Here is a 21,102-nt window from a genome sequence, read left to right on the forward strand (position 1 = left end):
ACACAATTGATTTTTAGGATGCACTGAATAAAAATGGATTGCTTGGTGATATTTTAAAGAATTTTCCAATATTACAAAATACCCTTGTTTGTATTTATATACTTAACATATTAAGCATGTGCCATTTTCCACATTTTAGCATATATATTTATTTATTTATTTATTTTGAACCATTACCATAATTATTATATACAGCATTTTAGCATACATATGTAATACTGGGAGCTGCCATATTTCCAGTCTCTTACTAAAAAAGTATACATAGATGTCAGTAAAATCAGATATAGACAGTGTTTTGGGCACGTATTAAACTCTTTATTACTGGTTTGTTCTTTATGGGACAGCATTATTACCCATTGCAGGAAATTCCTGTCATGGTGTGTTGCAGTGATATGCAGATCAGCACCTTTGAAGATGCCCCCAGACCCTCAGTATCCCATCTTCTTTTCTGCTGATTCACAGCATGTGCTTTGGGCTGCTGTCAGATACCTGAGCTTAGGGTCTGACACTAAACAGCATTTATTTACTTTACATTCACATTACATGGCAGCTCATAAACCACTGCATTCTGCTTCAGCTTCTATGAGAGACGACCCTTTTTTCTGCTTGATAATTTATGATGACTCTATAGCTTCTAACAGCTGCCCACACTGAGCATGTTCAGTGACCCTTACATTATGTCCTAACAAGATCCAAGATGGGAAGCTCCTATGTACAGCTTTGAAGGAACTGGTCATTACTGTTTTAGGGCCGCTGAACCTCTCTAATATTACAGAAGGTTCAGTACATAAAATACAGTATTTCTAGTCGTATTGATTTTAAGGCTTTAGTCCTTTACAACTATAAGATGATATAAGATTTTTTTAGTGGATAATTTAATAATCCTAGTTATCTACATAATGTACTTAAAGAAGAAGGAAAGGCTAATAAAGAGTTAATCTCAAGCTGCAGGCATACCTTCAGTTCTCTCAATAGTGCCCTTAAGTCTCCCCATATTTCTCCCATTCAGATGATCAGAAGCCTTATAGGTTAAAAAACACTGAGCTCTGTAAAGAAAGTTCCCATAATGCCTCACTCCTGAACCAAGACCTTGTACATGCTCAGTTAGTTGGACTATAAGGAAGCTTCCTACTGATTGGCTAGGATCACACATGCTTAAGGAGGGGGAGGGAGTTCTTAGCATTCTTGAGGGAGGGGGAGCAGGAAAGGGGAGAGAGCTGCGTGTCTCTGGCAGAGGAAAACAAACAGATGAGAAATCCTATATCTTTTGAATGAGGACTCATTTCAGTGTTTCTGTGAGTGCTTATGGCTGTATTTACATAGACCTTTCTGATAAAGCTTCAGTCCCTTAGACCGATTCAGAAGCTAATCGGCCCGTGTATGGGCATTACCGACGGGCAGGTTAGAAAATCTAGTCGGATCGGGGACTGCATCGGCTCGTTGATGACTTTTTCTATGCCTGTTATTATTATCATTTATTTATAAAGCGCCAACATATTCTGCAGCGCTGAATATCCCCAGGGCCAAATGACGGAATTATCCTGGATTCTTCCGATATCGCCCACCCGTAGGTGGGGGATATTGGGAGAAAATCTGCTTGCTTGGCGACATCGCCAAGTGAGCGAATCGGCCTGTGTATGGGGACCTTAAGTTTTTACCTTTCCTTCTCCTTTAATATGGTCATGCTGCTCACAGTTTTCTGTATTTCACCATGTTAATGGTTCAAGTAAAATGCAGTTCTTTTCCCAAAACTATGGGGTGATTCATCAGTGCTTTGAATAAAAAATTTTGCCTTTTTTTTTTTTTTTTTTTTTCTTCTAAAACCCCCAGGTTTGAATTATAGTTTCATAAACTTGAATTTTCTATATTTATTAAGTGCAAACAATCTTAAAACTCAGATGTAAAACTTTGGCATCCAAAAGCTTGTAAGTTCACATAGAAGTCAATAAGAGTTGTCCTAAGAAAAATTTTTTTTTTTTTTTTTTTTTTTTTTAATTTGGGGTTTTCAAATTTTCTACATTTCAAAAATTGAAAAAATAAGCCTTTAGGTGTTGTCAAATACATGCTCCTTTGAAACGGTTTGCTATTAGGATACACAAAATCAGTCATTTGGGCATTTGGTGAAAGCCCACATTTTGCATAAAAAATTAGGCTTAATATCAAATTGAATCCAAATTCTAACTGGCATGTTCAAAAAAAATTAAGATGAAAAAACTTGGGGTTTAGTTTGGGTAAGAGCTAGGAATTTGGCCAATTCCCAGATTAGGTGCATCCCTAATTGGCTGTTTAATTGCTAACCCAAAAAAAGTGGAGGCAGCTGCATAATATTCCAGCAATCCATTCTGCAAACCTTGGGGAAGTTCTGTTTTGCACACATACTGTATAACCAAATGGCGCATCCTTCAGGATCACCGGAGTCCTCAGGCAAGTGCTTAGGCTACTGTTAAGTCCTGGTACAAAACAATGTACTAACACAGTTGTGTCTGTAGGTCTCTCTGAGATTTGCTCCATATTGTTTTAGTCAGAAATGATTACAGACCATTGCTGTACAATACAAATAACAACTCTAAACTAAGCATTGAGTTGAATGTGACTGCTGGTTTTAAAAAGGGGAGAAAGTAACTAGGAGGTATAAAGCTGATATCTGAAGCCTGGAAATGTCCAAATGTTTTGCATTTTTTGGCAGGATTTCCCTAGAGATAATGACGTTACAGCCCAAGTGCGATGACGTAGAGACGGCCGAGGGCGTAGCATTAACTGTCACGGGTGTGGCACAGGTACAGTACAACATAGCATATCATTTTGGAAAAATGCATGTCTCCAGAACAGGAAATCAGTTGCTACAACTTTTTGTGTGAAAAGCAGATGCCCTGGAACATCCAGTTGTAGTTGACCAAAGGTAATTGGTGCAGATTAATACTACTATGTGAAATGAGCTGAAGTAAAGACAAAGATGTGATAATGATTATGTCCTTGCCATGTTGGATGCTGAGAATCTGCAGGGAAGATCACTTAATTGCCTGTAAAACGTACAAAGACATTCTCTTTTCAGCGGTTCACCGCATCCACTATGGCAAGGAACTTTCTGGCATATTGTTGCTTTAACAATATGGGGACCCAAAATACCACTTGTTGTTGCCCTTAAAGTGAAGCTAACAAGTACAGCTAATCATACACTGTTCCTTTAAGAAGCTTAAGGTGATGGGTTAAAATCAGGATTATTTGGTCCCTGGGTCAAGTTAAGGCATAATAGGGCCCTATGCAGACTCTGGAGAGGACCACATCAATGAACTAATCTGTTCATCCCGTAGTGTGAGTTTCAACTCTTTGCAATCGATATTGTGATAGTTCCCAACCAGATATCCTTTGGGCAGGCCATCATTGTGTTTCTCATGGTGCTAGACTATAAATAAGTGCCCCTTGGCATGGAACGCATAAGGTTTTGAAATAACATTGCTTACACCTTTCCTGTGTATGTCAGGAATCTTAAGAATGTATCTAAACATTTTATACCTTATAACTACTTGCAGCCCATGTGGTGCATTGCTCTCATGCATATTTTTGGAAGTTAGTAGCAGCTTTCCACCAGACTTTAAATCTGATCTGGAAGTTCCTTGCAACTTTACTTCCTCCTTAATTTTTTTTTTTTTTTTTAAATGGAGTGTTTTTATACCCGTGAAATACAAAATGTATACTTATGTGTTATAGTTAGAGCTGCAAGGTACTGAGCGTTACATCCTTGATATATGTGTGCTTAGGTTTGTTGTTCATGATAATCCTATGAAGTGTGTAGCTGTTCAGGTATGGGATCTGTTATTCAGAAAGCTCAGAATTACAGGAAGGCCATCTTTCGTAGACTTTAAATCAAATAATTCAAATAATTCTTTAAAAATGACCCCAACTAACTTATAATTAATCCTTATTGGAGGCAAAACAATCCTATTGGGTTAATTTAATGTTTCAATAATTTTTTAGTAGACTTAAGGTAAAGAGATGATCCCTTTTAGCTGGAAAGCCCCAGGTCCTGAGCATACTGGATATTAGGTCCCATACCTGTACTATTCATAATTTGTTATATTTTTTTTTGTAACTAAAGTAGAACTAAACCTTGTATCCCTGTTTGTCAACCTCCAATCCCTGGACAGTGCTCTTCTTAAAACAAACAAACAAACATAAAAAAAACACTATCTTAGTGTACTTAAGTATGGAAGGCACTGCCACCATCTTGTTGTTTGCTTCCAGGTATCCCCGTGCCATTAAAGCTGGGCATGTGAGTAATCATCGATATTCTATACTGCAATACTGCACATATACCCACCCATGGCGGGACAAGGCATACTGGGAACAGGCAGAAAGATTGCAGGGATGTACTATACACTAAAGTACCCTGAGCTAGTGGCCCTAGGAGGTTAGCAATTATAGGTACTGGGTTGCTTAACTATTGGTACTCCACAGTGATCTTGGGTTTAGTTCTCCTTTAAGCCATATTCTATTGTCATCTTACATACACTCAGTGTGTTCAAGCAGTTAAAAGCTTAAACTTATGTACATGCATTCAGCATACGCTTGTTACTATAAATATTTATAATTCTTAGCCCCAATATATCAAACACTAGCAAAAACACGTAAAAATGCAGCTGGTTTAAAACAGAGTATTGCTTGGTGTTGTAAGCAGCAATCAAAGCGCGTTTTGTGTTAGTGTATATGCACCCTTGTACTGTACCTAATATCACTTGAAAAGTATGTTGCTGACTGTGATACTGTGTAATGGGGTATGCTTAGAACTTTATGGCAAACTGTGCAGTTTGATCAAACAGGTGGATGCCCACATTGTATTAATACAACTTAACGACTTGTTGTCTGTGTGATCCCATCTGTTTGAAGGTGCATCCTTATCCTATGCCAAAAGTGCAGTATACCCCACTTTTTCAACATGTGTCCAATTAATTTTGAATGAGTTAATTTGTGTCCATTTTAATTACACAAAAATCTATGGATTTTGTTATTTCTTGAGATTAACAAAGAAAAGTGTAGCTACTCCGTGTGAGGACCTTCATTATTTGTGACTGTTTTGTCCTACAGATAATCGGGAATCCATTATGGTTACTATTTTCCATACAAGGAACAAACATGAAGGTGTTACAAAAGTGCATAAATGAATTGTTTGTGGTCAAAACCTCTGTTCATAAAGGATTTATTTTGTACTTTGTATTACAGATAGATTTTTTTTTTTTTTTTTATAATTAATTACAAAACCGCTTTAACAACTGTATTAAAGGACAATAGAAGTGTACTTTCCTTGACCTCCAGCCAGTCCTCTCTGCTGAAAACCACATTGACCTGCAGCATTTTTTCTATGGGCACCACCATCTTTAAAGGTCTCTCAGGGATGCCTTACAGCAGCCTGGGACTGAGCATTAAAGAAACCTGTCCAACACTATACTACACAAGATCATTTGATCTTAAAGAGATCAGAAATTAAACTTTTTTTTTTATGTCATAACACTCTTTGCATGCTATTTATAATTTTGCCTTAAAAATATTTGGCCAATGCCTATCTGATCCCCCATGTTCCTCTAGAAGGGGGCTGCCATATTTGCACAGCAGTAGTCCATTAGCATTAGAAGCTATAACTGGCAGGTTGTTAAGGGACAGGCAGGTTGGCTAAACAGTTGGTTTAGGAACTTACTTACAGAAGCAGCCCTATCAGCTAAAAACAATTAACATGACCTATAGGTAACTTTTAATGTACATTCATATTTTAAGCAGTAGTTTGTTTTTAGTATTGGTATCACTTTAAAAATCTGCAAGGGATGCCTGGGAAATCCTTAAAGATGGTGGCAGGAACAGTCCCCTAAGCTGGTGCCATTTTGAGCAGAGAGGAACATGGCCCTAGGACCCAAGGGTTAGCAGTTAAAGTCAGTGGGTGACTTACACTTTTGTTGTGCTTCTGTTTCACTTATATGCTCATCTCATAGTTACATTTTTTGTTGCTTTACTGCACTGCATTGATATCTTGTGGCTTAAAACCTCATCTGTGACTGCCCATCAGACAGAATTTGACGGTCAAGGAAAATTACAGTTTCTTCTACTGTTGGGCAACTTTAATTCCTATCAATTTATATAAAGCTGTTTGTTCTCTTGTGCAGGTAAAGATTATGACTGAGAGGGAACTTCTGGCTGTAGCCAGTGAGCAGTTTCTGGGAAAAAATGTTCATGAGATTAAAAACGTTGTCCTTCAGACACTGGAAGGTCATCTGCGATCTATACTTGGTACATAACTTTATTTATTTTATTCTTGTAAATTCTAAGATTTCTGTCATGGCTGTGAATTCTCATCCAAACTTAAAGGAAAAGTAACATTAAAAAGTAAAAAATCTATTCAACATTGCCCTATTGATTGATCGATCCTAGCCTTCCTTCTGTATAGGAAGGAGCCGGGCTAGGATCGATCAATTGATCGTCGCATAGTGGATTCTGCCCTGCATCGCCGTATCGCCCAAATAATATCGTCAAAATAATAAATGGTGTGCAGGATAGGGCAATTACTGGGGCAGGGTAGAATAGATTTTTTACTTTAACACTAAAAATTTTTCTTTTCCTTTAAATTCAGTAGAGCTTGTGTTGAATATTTATGCCACCCATTCTTTTAATTGAACATAACCATATGGGATCCAGATGTCTGTTTTGTCACGTACCATACAGATGGTATCTGTAAATGTAGGGCACATAAAGGGAATCTCCACCCAAACACAACTCAAGCTTTTTGAAAAGTAAACATAATTTCAAGCAACTTTGCAATAAACGTAAATTTAAAAAATATGCAGCCTTTTCATGATTTTTAATGTAATAATATGGTTTGAAACAGTTCCCTAAGCCCCGCCCCCTGTTGTCCTGCTGATCTGGCTGGCTACATAGAAAAAAAATGTAACAGTGTTTGACTGTCCCTAGTTGAACTGAAGAGCCAGTCCAATTCTTCCAACCCTATAACAGAACTGCATTGCAGATAGGGATGCAGCCAATCCAGGATTCGGTTCGATATTCTGCCTTTTTTTGGAGGGTTCGGATTCAGCCAAATTTACGGTCCTGGCTGAACTGAATCCTAATTAGCATATGCTAATTCAGATTCAGTTTGGTATTCGGCCAAATCCCTTACCATGTATTTGGGGGTTAGGCCGCATCCGAAAAACTGGGTTCGGTGCATCCCTAATTGCAGAGTCCAGAACCAGGCAACATTCGCATTCTGGTGGGTTAGATCTGGTCTCTGCAATACAGTTCTTTGTAGACTTAAAAGGAAACTCCACCGAAACATAACTCTCTTTTTGAAAAGTAAACCTAATTTCAATCAACCTTGCAATATTCATCAGTTAAAAATTTGCAGCCTTTTCATGATTTTTAATGTAACAATATAGTTACCTAAGCCCGTCCCCCAGTTCTCCTGCTGATCTGGCTGACAGAAGTCGACTGTCCTCAGCCTGCCTTCAGTCTGCATCTCCCAAATCCCACAATCCCCTGCACACGTGATGTCAAGGAAAGGAACGTCACAGTGCAATGCATTGTGGGTTATTTAATTCCTGCATGCTGTCTGTAAGCTGTTGAGAAGTTTTAGTCCCTCCACTCCTGCCAGGATTTCATATGGTGCAGAAATAGAAAAAATGTTTTGCAGCTGGATTTCAGCATATAAAAATGGAATTTATTCATACTTTTTGAAGGAACAGATTACAGTACTAGGTATATTAGGGGTTTCTGTGTTGTGTGTGGCAAATTTTGGTTCTGAAGCCAGAGTTAAAGTTGGTCTGCTTCTGCAACTTAGCCTGGCAATACATAATAAAACCTTATATAAGTGTTGCCCATCAACCGAACAGCCACATGAGCCACTAGCCTTAGACCCAGGCACCTAATTCTAATAACTTGTCTGTTGTCTTATACAGGAACACTAACTGTGGAACAAATCTACCAGGACAGAGATCAGTTTGCCAAACTAGTTCGAGAAGTGGCAGCCCCTGACGTGGGACGCATGGGTATTGAAATCCTCAGTTTTACCATCAAGGTATGACAAGCTGGGAACAATATGGCAAATCCTATATCAACTAGTTATTATATGCTTTACATTCTAGTGCATCGTTAGCTAAAATTACTGCAATAAGAGATACTTGATTAGAAATGCAAGAAAATTAACAAAGTGGTATTCCCTCTGGCTTTAAATAGAACATATTTCCGCTACAACTATAACTTAATGGAAATAAACAACAGGAAGCTGCAAGTGCAGTTTTGTCCTTAGAAGGGATTATTGGAAATGCTCATTTTTGATCTGCCTTAATTGCAAAGCAGTGTCATTGAAATAGTTTAAAATCTTCCTCGGTCTCCTTTCTCTCTACAGGATGTGTATGACAAGGTTGAATATCTAAGTTCCCTTGGTAAATCTCAGACTGCTGCTGTTAGGAGAGATGCTGATATTGGAGTGGCTGAAGCAGAACGTGATGCTGGTATAAGGGTGAGTGGTAATCCTATAAGTAGAAGTTACTGGACCCCATAGCAAAATAAGTTTAGGGACCCTCCTCTGTCTTAAGGAATCTGAATAAGACATTTGCTTAAACACCCACTGAAACTACCTGTTAGTCCAGTGTGCCACTGGGCCCCCTATACATCCTGCCTTTTCCCCAGTAGACAAGAATATGACAGCAGAACATGCCAGTAATATCTAACTTCCCACCCTGGTAATTAATAGTAAATGTTGATTTTCAAAGGTAATGTTTTACTAAAATGTTTTTTGCTATAGGAAGCATTGTGCAAGAGGGAAACGCTTGATGTGAAATACCTTGCTGACACAAAAATGGCTGACTCCAAACGTGAATTTGAAATGCAGAAAGCAGGGTTTTCACAGGAAGTTAACACTAAAGTAAGTAAATCCTTTCTAATGTTTGGTTATTGAATTATACCAACTACTGATATCAGGTGCTGCTTGATATAGATTTCAGTTCTTTCAATCAGTAATGCCCAATCTCCAGTTGTTGTTTGACTATGACTACCCTTAATTCTAATCCTAATATGTGAACCTTTAAATGATGTGACTTTATAGCTCTGGATAATTTTTCTGTTTTTAGTTAGTGCTTTTTTTTCCAAGTTTTATAGAGGATTAGGTATTTTAAACTTACATTTTTATAGATAGTTGATTCATAAGAATCTCTTGACATTTTTTATTATCGGTTTATCAATTCTCCATGTGGTTTGTAACAATATTTAAAATTTTTTATTTGTGTCCTTTTAGTTTACTGTTCCATGAACTGTATCCAATTACTTCTGATTTTTCTCACATTGCTGTGCAGGCATTCCATCCCTCCTCCGTAGTAAAGAAATTCAAATTCTAAAGTCAGGTTGATTTGGACTTTGAATTTTGGATGATATAGTTGTAAATACAGTAGAACTATAATGACCATTATACTCTGACTAAATGTCCTTAGTGGTTTTCATTTTCTGTTTTATAATTTTTATAGAAAGCAGAGGCCCAGCTGGCTTATGAACTGCAGGCTGCCAAAGAACAGCAAAAGATCCGACAGGAAGAAATCGAGATTGAAGTTGTGCAACGTAAGAAGCAGATTGACATTGAAGAGAAAGAGATTGTCCGTATGGACAAAGAACTGATAGCCACTGTCAGAAGGCCAGCTGAAGCAGAGGCATACAGAATGCAGCAAATAGCTGAAGGAGAGAAGTAAGCAAATGCTTTAACTTGATGATTGGGCACTGCATTGTATAAATTACAATGGCCACTTTTGAGGTGACAACTATCTGATTGGTTGTTGCAGTTGCAGCCCTTCTCCTTGGCTGCTTTTGTGTGTCAGCCTGCCTGTGGGGCTTATCCAAGGGCTGATCAGTAAAGCTCCTTATAAACTGAACCTGTTTGGTTATTAGATGGCTTATAATTACCGTTATCCTTTTCGTTACAATTAGTGGTAAAGTTGAGAACTTGAACAATACTTTTGTGATTGTACAGAGATCTTTTTATGCTGCACCCTCATGTATTGCAAGGTAAATTCTTTCTTGTGCATCTCGGCAACATATTTTTGTTATTATGTAGTAATTATTATTTGAGCATGTAACAGTTAAAGCCAGCTCCCTCCAGTATTTAATAATAAAGATACTTTACTGAAGTCATAACTTTCATGTTTGATGCCTCTGCAATGAAGGAATGAGTACCCTCCTTCCTGTAAAGGTGCTTATACATAGGCAGACATTTGGCACAGAATCCGCTAGTCTTTACTTCATCAGCATCCTAGTATCCCCTGTATGGAGCTAAATTATGCCCTTCCTTACTTCTAGACAAGCAAAAATTTACCTGATTTGGCTACAAATGTAGGTAACATTTGTTCACATTACACGGAGGTCCCATTTAGGTACATTCATGGCCTGTCCTCAGCCTACATGTTTTTTTCGCCCTGCTTGTTCTGTATTTTAATAAGCCCCAAACAGATATCGGCCAGGGAGGGTATCATTTAGGCAGATGCACAGGCTAATAGGGTGCTGACTCAGTAAAGAGTGGCAGAGTTCACATTCTATGTCTGTAATTTTCTGCTGTACATTAAAAGAAATGTCTATTGTATTTAAGTAAGTAAAGGAATGTTTTTCTCCCAGAAGTTTCACTGACTATTTTCCCTTTCCAGGGTGAAGCAGGTGCTCTATGCTCAAGCTGAAGCTGAAAAGATTCGGAAAATTGGAGATGCTGAAGCTGCTACCATTGAGGCTATTGGCAAAGCTGAAGCAGAGAAAATGAAGCTGAAAGCAGGGGCCTACCAGCAGTATGGTGAAGCAGCTAAAATGGCTATGGTGTTGGAATGCCTACCCCAGGTGCCTATTTGTTTCACACTGACTAATAGTGGTAGAAATGCAAAGGGTCCCTTTTGTTATTTTTTGTATTATCTTCTTTATAAGGAATAGTAAAGGGGGCTGCTTGCTTCCATTGTTATGCCACTGTTTAAATACAGTATCTAGTTGTATAAGGTTTAGTGCCTATTGATAATTCAGATAGTGGTTATGACTCTTGTGCTCTTTCCATGTCTCCTCTCTTCTCTCTCTCCTGTGTCCAGTTGTGTGTCTCTGTACAAACTATGGCTCCTGCTATAGAGGTTTTTTGATGTTTGCTTTTCCAGGCCACCAAAAAATATCAAACCAATAGGCAACATACCCCCTTCTGATTTCTTGTGAGAGTATTACTTTCCTACTGTGTTTCATACCACTTGGCACTTAATCTCTGTGTATTTATAGTTATTTGTGTATATTGTAAGATTGTACATCGCTGCATATCCATGTTGCGCTTTATAAATGAAGTAATACATACATACATTCATACATACATAAAAGGGTATTGGGAGGTGATAAATAATTGGTGTAATGATGCATTTTATAGGTGTGTTGTGCCGTATTCTGTAATACCCTCAGCAAATATGAGCTAGAGGCTTTGTGAGAGTGGTTGATGGGTGTTACACAGAGCTGGCATATGCATAGAGAAATAATGCAGTGCACGAAAAGTGTGCCACATAATTATTATATAAAACTATATATAACACAGCTAATTTTTTTTTTAATGTTTTTTTTAGATTGCTGCCAAAGTATCTGCTCCTCTGGCTAAAGTGGATGAAATAGTCATTCTTAGTGGGGAGAACAGCAAAATAACTGGAGAAATGAATCGGTTGCTTGCTGAGGTCCCAGCTTCAGTACAAGCACTTACTGGAGTGGATCTCACGAAGGTAAGTACACAGACCAGAAGGTGGCACCATTGTAACAAAATTAATTTTTACCTTAATATCTTTGAATAAAAATTATGACTGTAAATTGCAAAAGTGCTTAGAATATCACCCTCAGCCATTTACTCACTTATTTTAAAAGTTTACTTATCCTGTAAGGATGATCTGTGATTTGTTTCATTTCCACCTTTGTTAATGCTGCCCTGTTTTATTAGTAGGGTTAGGGCTCTGGCACATGGGGAGACTAGTCGCCCACGACAAATCTCCCGTGTCGCGGGTGACTAATCTCCCCGAAATGCCATCCCACCAGCGAGAATGTAAATCGCTGGTGGGATGGCATATGCGGTGCGGAAGTTGCCTTGAGAGGAAACTTCCCTGAAATCGCGGCGCCCCGTATTCCATCCCACCGGCGATTTACATTCTAGCTGGTGGGATAGCATTTCGGGGAGATTAGTAGCCCGCGACAAGAGAAATTTGTCGCGGGCGACTAGTCTCCCCGTGTCTCAGAGCCCTTAATGTAACAAACCATAAAGTATGAGGACATGGCTTTTTTCTTTTGTATAGTTTCAGAGCAGTGCCATCTAGTGGCCATATAGAGTGCTTTTCAGTATTGTGCTTATCTGTAGAATGTTTGAATGCAGATACGTTCATACATTAATTACAGTAAGCTCTTCCTATTATTTTTAAAGTTAAATGATGCTTACAAATACAATGTATTTCTCTTTTAATTCTCAATGCCAAAGCATCCAATTCCTTCTATCAGTTTTAACCTGTAAATGATTACATTACTGTGTTGTTTTGCTTTAAGTTCATTGATCTTCCTCTTGGTATTGTTGCAGATTCCCCTGATCCAGAAAGCCACAGGCATCTTGGCATAAGGATAAGAATAATGAGTCCACCTCCATATGCACTCAACATGAGATTGCCTTCAACAATGACAGGACTCTATTTTTTACAAAAAAAAAAGACAATTTCTCGTTCATTTTAACTAATCTGGTGCCTTACGTGTTAGGGCCAGAAACATGAATAGTCATATCTATCTTCTGTTTTTAAGTTTGTTCATGGATATTTTTTCAAGTAGATGGTTACTGTTTGTTTGTATAATTCAAGCTGTTTGTATGGCAGAGTTCTGCTTTGGCTGGAGTTGCTGCCTCTGTGCCTTCAGTTTCTCTGCCCTATGGTGTATGCTTTCTAAGCTACCAAAATGCTGCTTTTACCTGTCAATGCAAGAACTCCAGCCATTTTGTTTTTCATTTCACTATAGCCCTGAAACAATGTACCACCACTTTGTGTTAGTGTGCATGGGGGGTCTCTTGGCTCTATATAAGGGGAAACCAACCTTTAATCCTTTTAGCCTCTAAACTGCATCTCCAACATGGTTGGAAAGTCATTGGCTGTAAGTCCTCAAGGTGAAGGAATGCAGGCTGGACAATCCTGTACAATATACAACATTGTGTTTCTTTTTGTACTTCCCAGCAATAGGCATCCACCATTGCTCTCCTGTTTCAGCATAAATTTGAAGGAATATGTTAATTTTTGTGCAGTCAAACTGGGCACACGAGAGAACTGCTGGTCTAACTGAATCAGAGACATGTTCAGGGAATGATACATAGGGCATTTGGATTAAGGCTTCTGGGAGAAGACAGTGCAGAGGATCACCGCCTATTAACTTGAATGGAAAGCATCATGGGTCACCCTGCATGGGCAGTTATTGCTCTGAAAGGTGCTAGTCTGGGTCTGAGTGTTGCTATAGGTAGTGCTGTGTAATTAAGGTGCTGTGTGTGGCTCTGCAGGTATGATCTGCCCTATATTTACTTTGCATTTTATAGAAGGTTATGTAAAAAGATAAGGATCGCTGATTGCTATTAAATGCAGAAAAACAAGAAAGTGCTACAGACATGTATGTATAGGGGTTAATAATCCCTCTTTTAATTTCTTTTTAATTATTTTTTTTTTAATCCAAAAAGAATGAAGCACAGCCCAGGGAATTAGACTGCCCTTCTGAGTGAACCACTGGCCAAGGCCTGTTAATGTGCTTTAAGCCATTTTTTTTCTCCCCTGTTGCAGAAATGAGTTCATATTGTGGTAAATGCCAAACAGGAAGCAAACTCCCCTTCATTTCCCTGTTACATGGCAGCCTCATCCGTCATTTTATCTGCTCACTTCTGAAACCCTTTGCATGTGAACCCTAAGTGACATAGGAGCACTATACATTATTGTATCCTGCACAGAATATATATATATATTTACTCACTGTAGTAGAAATGTCCCATTGAAATCTGAAACTGTTCTTCCCTTTCTATATCCTGAACAATGAATGAAGTTTGAAGGGGGGGGGCTATATTTTGTTTGTCTAACATCTATGAAACATATTTCAGATGCAGTGCTCCATTCTAATGCTTATTCCAGCACATACAATCTGTATATAGCTTCTGTTCATTTCAGAAGCTCTGGATCTCGCTAGGCACTCACTGCCAAGTGTGTTCAGACTATATCAATCAATCAATCCAACAACAGCCATTGCACAGGCAGATTCTGTTTAGGTCCTGAGTTCTGTTAGCCACACATGGAACAATTTGCTTGTATTGTCCTTGGTCCAACAAGCAGATTACATAGAGGCCCTATGTAGATGCATCGGAAAACAGGTCCGCATCATAAGAGTTGGGGATGCCCTTGGCTGGCCCCATGCATTGTTAAATATGATCTCTTCTCCTATGCATAGCCTACATAGCTGCTGACCTGTCAGGAGTGGCTGATTTGGCAGCCAGTCTTGGTGCCTGTGAGGCTAGGAGTGCTAAATGGAACCTTTCTTATCTCCCTTGCTGTGCAGTGAGAAACTAGTGCCCCTATGGTGCAACTTTTACTATGACCAAAACACTTTATTGCTCTCCACAGAAGTGTTCATGCCAGGGATACATTTGGTATAGAAAGAAAGGAGTGCTCTAAATACATTGTTATATAAGATCTCAAAAGGAAGGAACCCTTTAAGCAAGTTATCTGTGTGATTTTCCTAAAGCTTGTGTAGTTTACTTTTGTTGGAATAAGCCACAGCACTATTCTACACAACTGCCATTATGCACAGCCCGCAGCTGCCTGGATGGAGTTGTATTTGTGCAACAGTCAGCACCCTGCTCTAGGGGCATTGCTAGGGTATTGCTTATTGTTGCACCCTGTATCTGCCTGGGTACCCTTCTTAGACAGCCATATGGGGATCTTAAATATGATTGATGGGGGGTGGTTATTTCAGAATACACTATTATATTAATATATTCTTTATGTAGTCCATCGTTTTGGACCCGATGATCTGGGAAATATGTGAATATTTTGTGAACTGTAACGTTATTTTTATTGGTTGCTTTGCATAACATGGACAGTGTAGGCAAGCGTTACTGTGGTTTCAACAATGTTTAACACAATTATTTTGTTACATGCTTTTATTTTGATTTTATGTTCTTATGCTTCATAATACAGTCTTTTACCTATGAAGATTATAATCTTGTTCAGTTCTCATTATTGGCAAAGGTGTAAAGGGTAAATATTTATTAAGGGCCATTTTTCTTTGATGCTTATTTTTTCCTCTCAAAAAGGACAGTTGTATAGGCTGCATATGAATGCATGTGCCACGAGCATATATCCTCTCATCCTGCTTCAGGCGCTTTCTACACACATTTAGCTATTGGTAAGTCTCAGTCCTTTGATTTTTGCAGGAATTTGTACCTTTCCCATTTTTGTAGGCTATTAGATTTATATGAGTACGGCACAGATCTTACTCCTTTTTTCACACAGGCGCATGTAAATGCTGAACACAGGTGGAACGCAACATGCTGCCTTTTAACTTCGTTCAGCACTTACAGCACGATAGGAGCAGTAGAATGAAGAGCACGATAAGAGCAATACAGAATGAAATGCCCTTCTGTAAGTGCCTACTTAATGATTCACATTGACTTTTTGATTGTGGCCAATAAAAGCTGCTGGCTCAGTCCCCCAAAACCAAGTTGGCAGTTTACTGACCTGTCTATTAGGCCTCTCCTACAAAGTGCCGAACAGTATCAGAGTATAAATCAGCAAGTCAGCCAAGAAATAGAGAATAAATGAGATCTGTATGCAGCTTACCAATCTCTGTGTACTGTTATTATAGGGAAAAAGCAAATCGGTTGAACACAAAGAGGACACTGGGAAATGGCACTGCAATGATTCACAGCAGATTTCCCAGATCACCAAATCACTTGAAAGCTTAGGGACACATCTATGTATGTTGCTGGGCTGCTATGACTGTAAGTACATTGCAAGTAGTGCAGCCCCTCTAGCTGGATTTTCTAGACATGTCCCTGGTGATCTGATTTTACTGCTACAAACTAACTGGTGCCTGAAGGTCTTCTACACACAACTGGTTTCCTGCTGGGAGAAGGGAAAGATTAGGGGAAGAAGTTCATGTTCAGCCACCAATAAACCCCCCACTTTAGCTGCAGTCTGCACCTTGCTCTGGATTTTTGTAGGCTACAAAATCAGGCCCCATTGCCAGCTCTGCCGCTTGTGAACAGAGCTGCCAAATGTATAGGCATATTCAGGGGGATAGTTAAAGCTCATGCAGAGACTTGTGGGAATTCTATGTTCAGGGAAGGCAATGTATTCTTTGTATACATGTTTCTTATAGTAAATGCCCCCTTACTGACTTTTTATTAATATGCAGGTTCCCACATATACCAGCAGCCCTCTCTATGTGCTGAGAGAACCATTTAACCATACAATATTACAGTGCAGCCAACACTTATAATTCCCATGTTTATGTCTGTAGCCTTAGCATTACTGTCAGAATTTGGGTGCTTAAACCCTTCCAGGAGACCCGTGACCATCTTTGTACTCCTCATTTTAGCTTCTAGTATCTCCTCCTCTCTCATAGAGTACAGTACAAACCTTGGGTCATTGATCATTTTATTAGTTTAGTGGTTATAGCATCTCACCACCCTGGCCGTCAATGTGTACAGTCTGTTATTGTCTGTATGTTTCCCCTCTATTATACCGAGTTTCAGAAAATGCTTTATAAATATATATATATAATGTGTGTGTATATGATATAAACTGTACTGCTGATAGGGCATCAGGGTGGTTTCCTTGGTGGTGCTTGGTTCTACTCTTTCTAGTGTATGGAATAGGAAAATCCTCTTGTGCCTTTAAGCCCTTTACCTTTCTGTTTCTAGGTTGAATTCTGGGGAATAATTTACTCGATGGAGCACAGGCATCAAAGTTACAGCCTGCAGTGATCGTGAACTACAACTCCCAACAGCCTCAGTTACTCCCGAGTATGCTGGAAATCATAGTTCACGTGAGCTGGAGATGCGGCTTAGGCATGCCTGGTTTAAGAGACAGTAAGACATGAGGAGGCCAATTCACTAACATGGATGCTGAGTTGCACCAATGTTACCATAGCAACCAATTTAGTGGTGGCCAGCCATGTTGGGAAACAAGAGTAAGGATCTGATTGGTTACTAATGGCAGCTGCACTGATTCAGTTGAAAGTTAGAAAAGCAGCCCAAAGATATCTATGATTTTATTGCTCTGTTAAAAATGTCTATATTTGAATATGTCTGTATTATTCAACCCTCTCCCCCACAACCGCTTAAATCCTAAGAGTGAGAACAAACTATAACCTACTATATATAATCTCACAACATGTAGACGTCGTGCCACATCTATAATGTCACCCCCAAGAAAGCCTTTGGGATTCCTGATCATTTATACCCTTAGTACAACGAAGCAGCAGATACTGTATAACAACAACTGTTATGTGATTTATCATTATTATCTGCATGTGAATGATGTGCACGCCATGTGACACCATGTGACCTGTGCTGCTCTCTCTCACTGGACCCTATGCAAGTGTTTCATACTTGTATAATAAAAATCCCTGCTGTTCCAATTTCTACTTTGCCTCTATTTTTCACCTCGTGTTGCAGAGGGGAGCGATCATACAATTTGCATTTTCAAACTGAGTGGGTGTTACACTGGGTTGAAAAAAGTCCATCAAGTTTAACCCTTCCAAGTAACCCCAGCACACACACCTATACTGACCTATCTATACACCCATACATAAACCATATATACCAACATCAATACTAACTGTAGATATTAGTCCCACAATAGCCTTGGAGACTATGCTTGTTCAAGAACTCATCCAGGCCCCTCTTATAGGCATTAACAGAATCTGCCATCACAACATCACTAGGAGGGGCATTCCTCAACCTCACTGCCCTCACTGTGATAAACCCACCTACTCTGCTTCAAATGAAAGTTCTGTTCCTCTTATCTAAAGGGGGGGCCTCTGGAGCGCTGATCCTTTTTATGGGGGAGGGGGGGAAAGAACCTCCCCTATCTGCCTATAATCCCCTCTAATATATGTACAGATCAATCATGTCCCCTCGCAAGCGCCTTTTTTCCAGAGCAAACAACCCCAACCCTTACAGGCTAACCTCGGTTTAAATCTTCCATTCCCTTTACCAACGTGTAATTGTGGATAACAGAGTACAAGTAGTTATGCTGCACTCTAGGGGGCACATTTACTAATCCACGAATCTAAATCACGAATGGGAAACACTCGGATTAGAAACGAAAATTTCTGAAGATCGCAAATATCACGAAAATGCTTACGAAAAAATCGTATTAGTCACGATAATATCGTATTGGCGATCCGAAAGTCACAATTTTCGTACCGAACAATTGTAAACATTGGTAAAACCTTTCCGATTTTTTCGTGCAAACGTCCGAAAAAGTCGTGCAGCGTACGAAAAAGTTGTGTGGACGCCCGAAATAATCGGCGAAAATACGCTCGGAGCTTTCGCATGAACACTCGAGCGTTTGTGCTTTTGTAAATGTGCCCCTAGGTGTGTATGCTATGTAGCTGCACTAGGGGGGTGAGCAATAGGCAATCCATGGCATCTGCTCACACACATTGTGATGAAATGGCCCAAGTATTGGGTTTGATACCTGCCTTACTAATGTTACTAATTATTATATGAGTCAAGGTCTTGTTAAAGCAGGGCTAGGCTACTATTGCCCCTGAATTACAGCTCTTGGCATCCCCATAGGTATGAATTTCTTTATCAAAGGCAGGGTATATTTTCAAATATTTCAAACTGGAGAACTGCTGAACAAAAAGCTAAGTAATTCAAAAACCACAAATAATAAAAAAATGAAGATCAGTTGCATTCTGTCTCAGAATAGCCCTCTCTACCTCATAATAAAAGTTAATTTGCTGACGTGTGTGAGAGGGCAATACCCAAAGCGAAATTGCAGCCAGACGAGGTAAATGACCTTGTAGTTAACATTTCTTCAGCGAAGCTGGTTACCTAGATATAACAATGTGGGTGATTGAATTCCAAAAGTATATTAGAGACATGAAATTTAATGTACATTACAAAGTACTGATGTGAAGAATACTGAACGGAAACCTGATAACACTTTATATAACACTATGTGCTAAATTAAAAAAAAACTAGCTCATTTATCCCTGAGGTCACTAATTATTCTCTAACTACATTTGAGAAGGTGGTCACACATGCTGTAAAAAGAATGTGGGATGTACATAATACTAAACCTTTCTATGTTAACTTGCCCTTTGCGGAAAGAAAGGCCATTGCCTCTCTTAAAAATAATGATTCTATTATAATCCGGAAGGCAGACAAAGGGGGTGCCACGGTTATAAGGGATGTAATTAAATATATGAATGAGGCACTTACCCAGCTTACAGTGCCTGGTCATTATGAGAAAATTGCTGCAGGCTTCTGAGAATGGTGTTATTCCCACATATGTTAAAGATTTTCATGTTATCTACTTCCCAAGATTGACAAATATCTTGATAATTGACCAGGCAGACCAATTATATCTGGCAAAGCTTCAGTACTGGAACCTTTGTCTAAATTTGTAGAGAAGTTTTTGCAACCAGGATACTACTGATCCACTAGGTAAACTTCGTAGCTTTGAGAATTTAGAGCTGTGTAGTTGCGCCCTCAAATGGTTGATGCTCACTGCAGGGGTATTACCCATCACTTATGTGTGAAAAAAGTTTTTAAGTCATATTAAGCCTCACCCTTAAATCCAGGTGCCTCCTTCTCCTCTGTTGAAAGTACAGCAACCCCCAGCACATAACAGTTACACACCATACGGACCCCCCTAACAACTATTTCCAAATGCTAACAAACTCACAGAACAAACCCCTGCCAGGTTCACCTCCCTCAGGCAGTCCTGTTTTGGCTACACACTAGACTGCACATGATGAAATCATGCTGGAGACCCATTCATTTAGTTAATCAAATCTGAATCTACTCGCAGTCTGTTCATTTAGATCCAAGCACATCAGTTGATTTTGCCAAAAAAAGTCCAAATTAGCCAACTTTATCAGCATTGGTAGTTCTAATAACTGTGCAGAATAATGCAATTAAATCTACCTTTTTGCCAGGCATGGATTGGCAGCAATTTTCCACATTTTGCCATCAGCAAATTTTTTTGCAAAACTGCATCAAAAATTTGCAGAAACAAAAAAAAGTCACCACAAAAAAACAGAGAATTGTTGCTGAATTATACATAAGTGTGTTTGTGTGCCCCACAACCTATATTTGGCGGCTATATGTCACGGCTGTGCAACTGGAGGCCCGCAGGTCAGATGTGGCCAAAAGATATTTATTGCTCCCAGTATGCTCAGGGGCTTCATAGACTGCACTATATGATATGGTCCTTTTAACTGAATACGGCCCTCCAACATGCTGTGTGACATATAATTGGCCCACTACATGTAATAAGTTGGACAGCACTGGGCTATATAAATGTACAGTAATACAACTAACAAAGGTAATGCCCCTTGGGCAATCATAGATCCACATAGGGAATTTGTTTTTATTCATATAGCAAAACTGACAAACAAATGCTACATATGTATATATAATCTAGTCAATATAATCAGTGGGTAAAGATTTGTACCAGTGTGTATAGGAGGTTCCCTGACATAAGTGTTTTGGGAGTCCTATAAAATAAGTGACATACAGCATTTGTTACTGACACATCTCTCTGGGTGCAAGATGCAATAGTTTATATTTACTGAGTAGTTTAGGGTCCAACAATGCAGCATTTTCCGTGTACACAAAAAGCTGTGTAGGTTCTGCACATATAAGGGCAAACTAATGGCATATAAACCTCACTCATGAACAGGGTACATTTCAGTCTGTGATGTCACCAACTGACTAATTGCTAAGCGCTGACTTTGGCAGTTATTCAGTTGGTGAGCATTGTGGTGAGAGGTAAGTGATCTTCCCTTCAGAGAGATTATTTGCCAAAAACACTTTATTTTATTCCAAAAAGAGAGGCTATAGTGATA

At 39.1% G+C, this 21,102-nt stretch overlaps 1 protein-coding gene across 4 annotated transcripts in view; it reads left to right on the forward strand.

Annotated features, from left to right (window-relative positions):
- The window catches only part of flot2 (flotillin 2), a 31,002-nt gene extending 13,344 nt beyond the window's left edge, over positions 1-17,658 (forward strand). The window contains exons 3-12 of one of the 4 annotated variants that reach the window (XR_001923960.2): positions 2,687-2,777; positions 6,150-6,273; positions 7,932-8,050; positions 8,381-8,494; positions 8,780-8,899; positions 9,495-9,709; positions 10,659-10,842; positions 11,592-11,741; positions 12,578-15,653; positions 15,877-17,658. Coding sequence is in view for 2 of the 4 variants with exons in the window: in NM_001011034.1 (NP_001011034.1) it covers positions 2,687-2,777; positions 6,150-6,273; positions 7,932-8,050; positions 8,381-8,494; positions 8,780-8,899; positions 9,495-9,709; positions 10,659-10,842; positions 11,592-11,741; positions 12,578-12,616 (1,156 nt within the window). In the remaining 2 variants the exon portion in view is untranslated. 4 annotated transcript variants of the gene reach the window in all.
- Positions 17,659-21,102: the final 3,444 nt, after the last annotated feature.

Source organism: Xenopus tropicalis, chromosome 2 (assembly GCF_000004195.4).
Source record: "Xenopus tropicalis strain Nigerian chromosome 2, UCB_Xtro_10.0, whole genome shotgun sequence".
NCBI lineage: Eukaryota > Metazoa > Chordata > Amphibia > Anura > Pipidae > Xenopus > Xenopus tropicalis.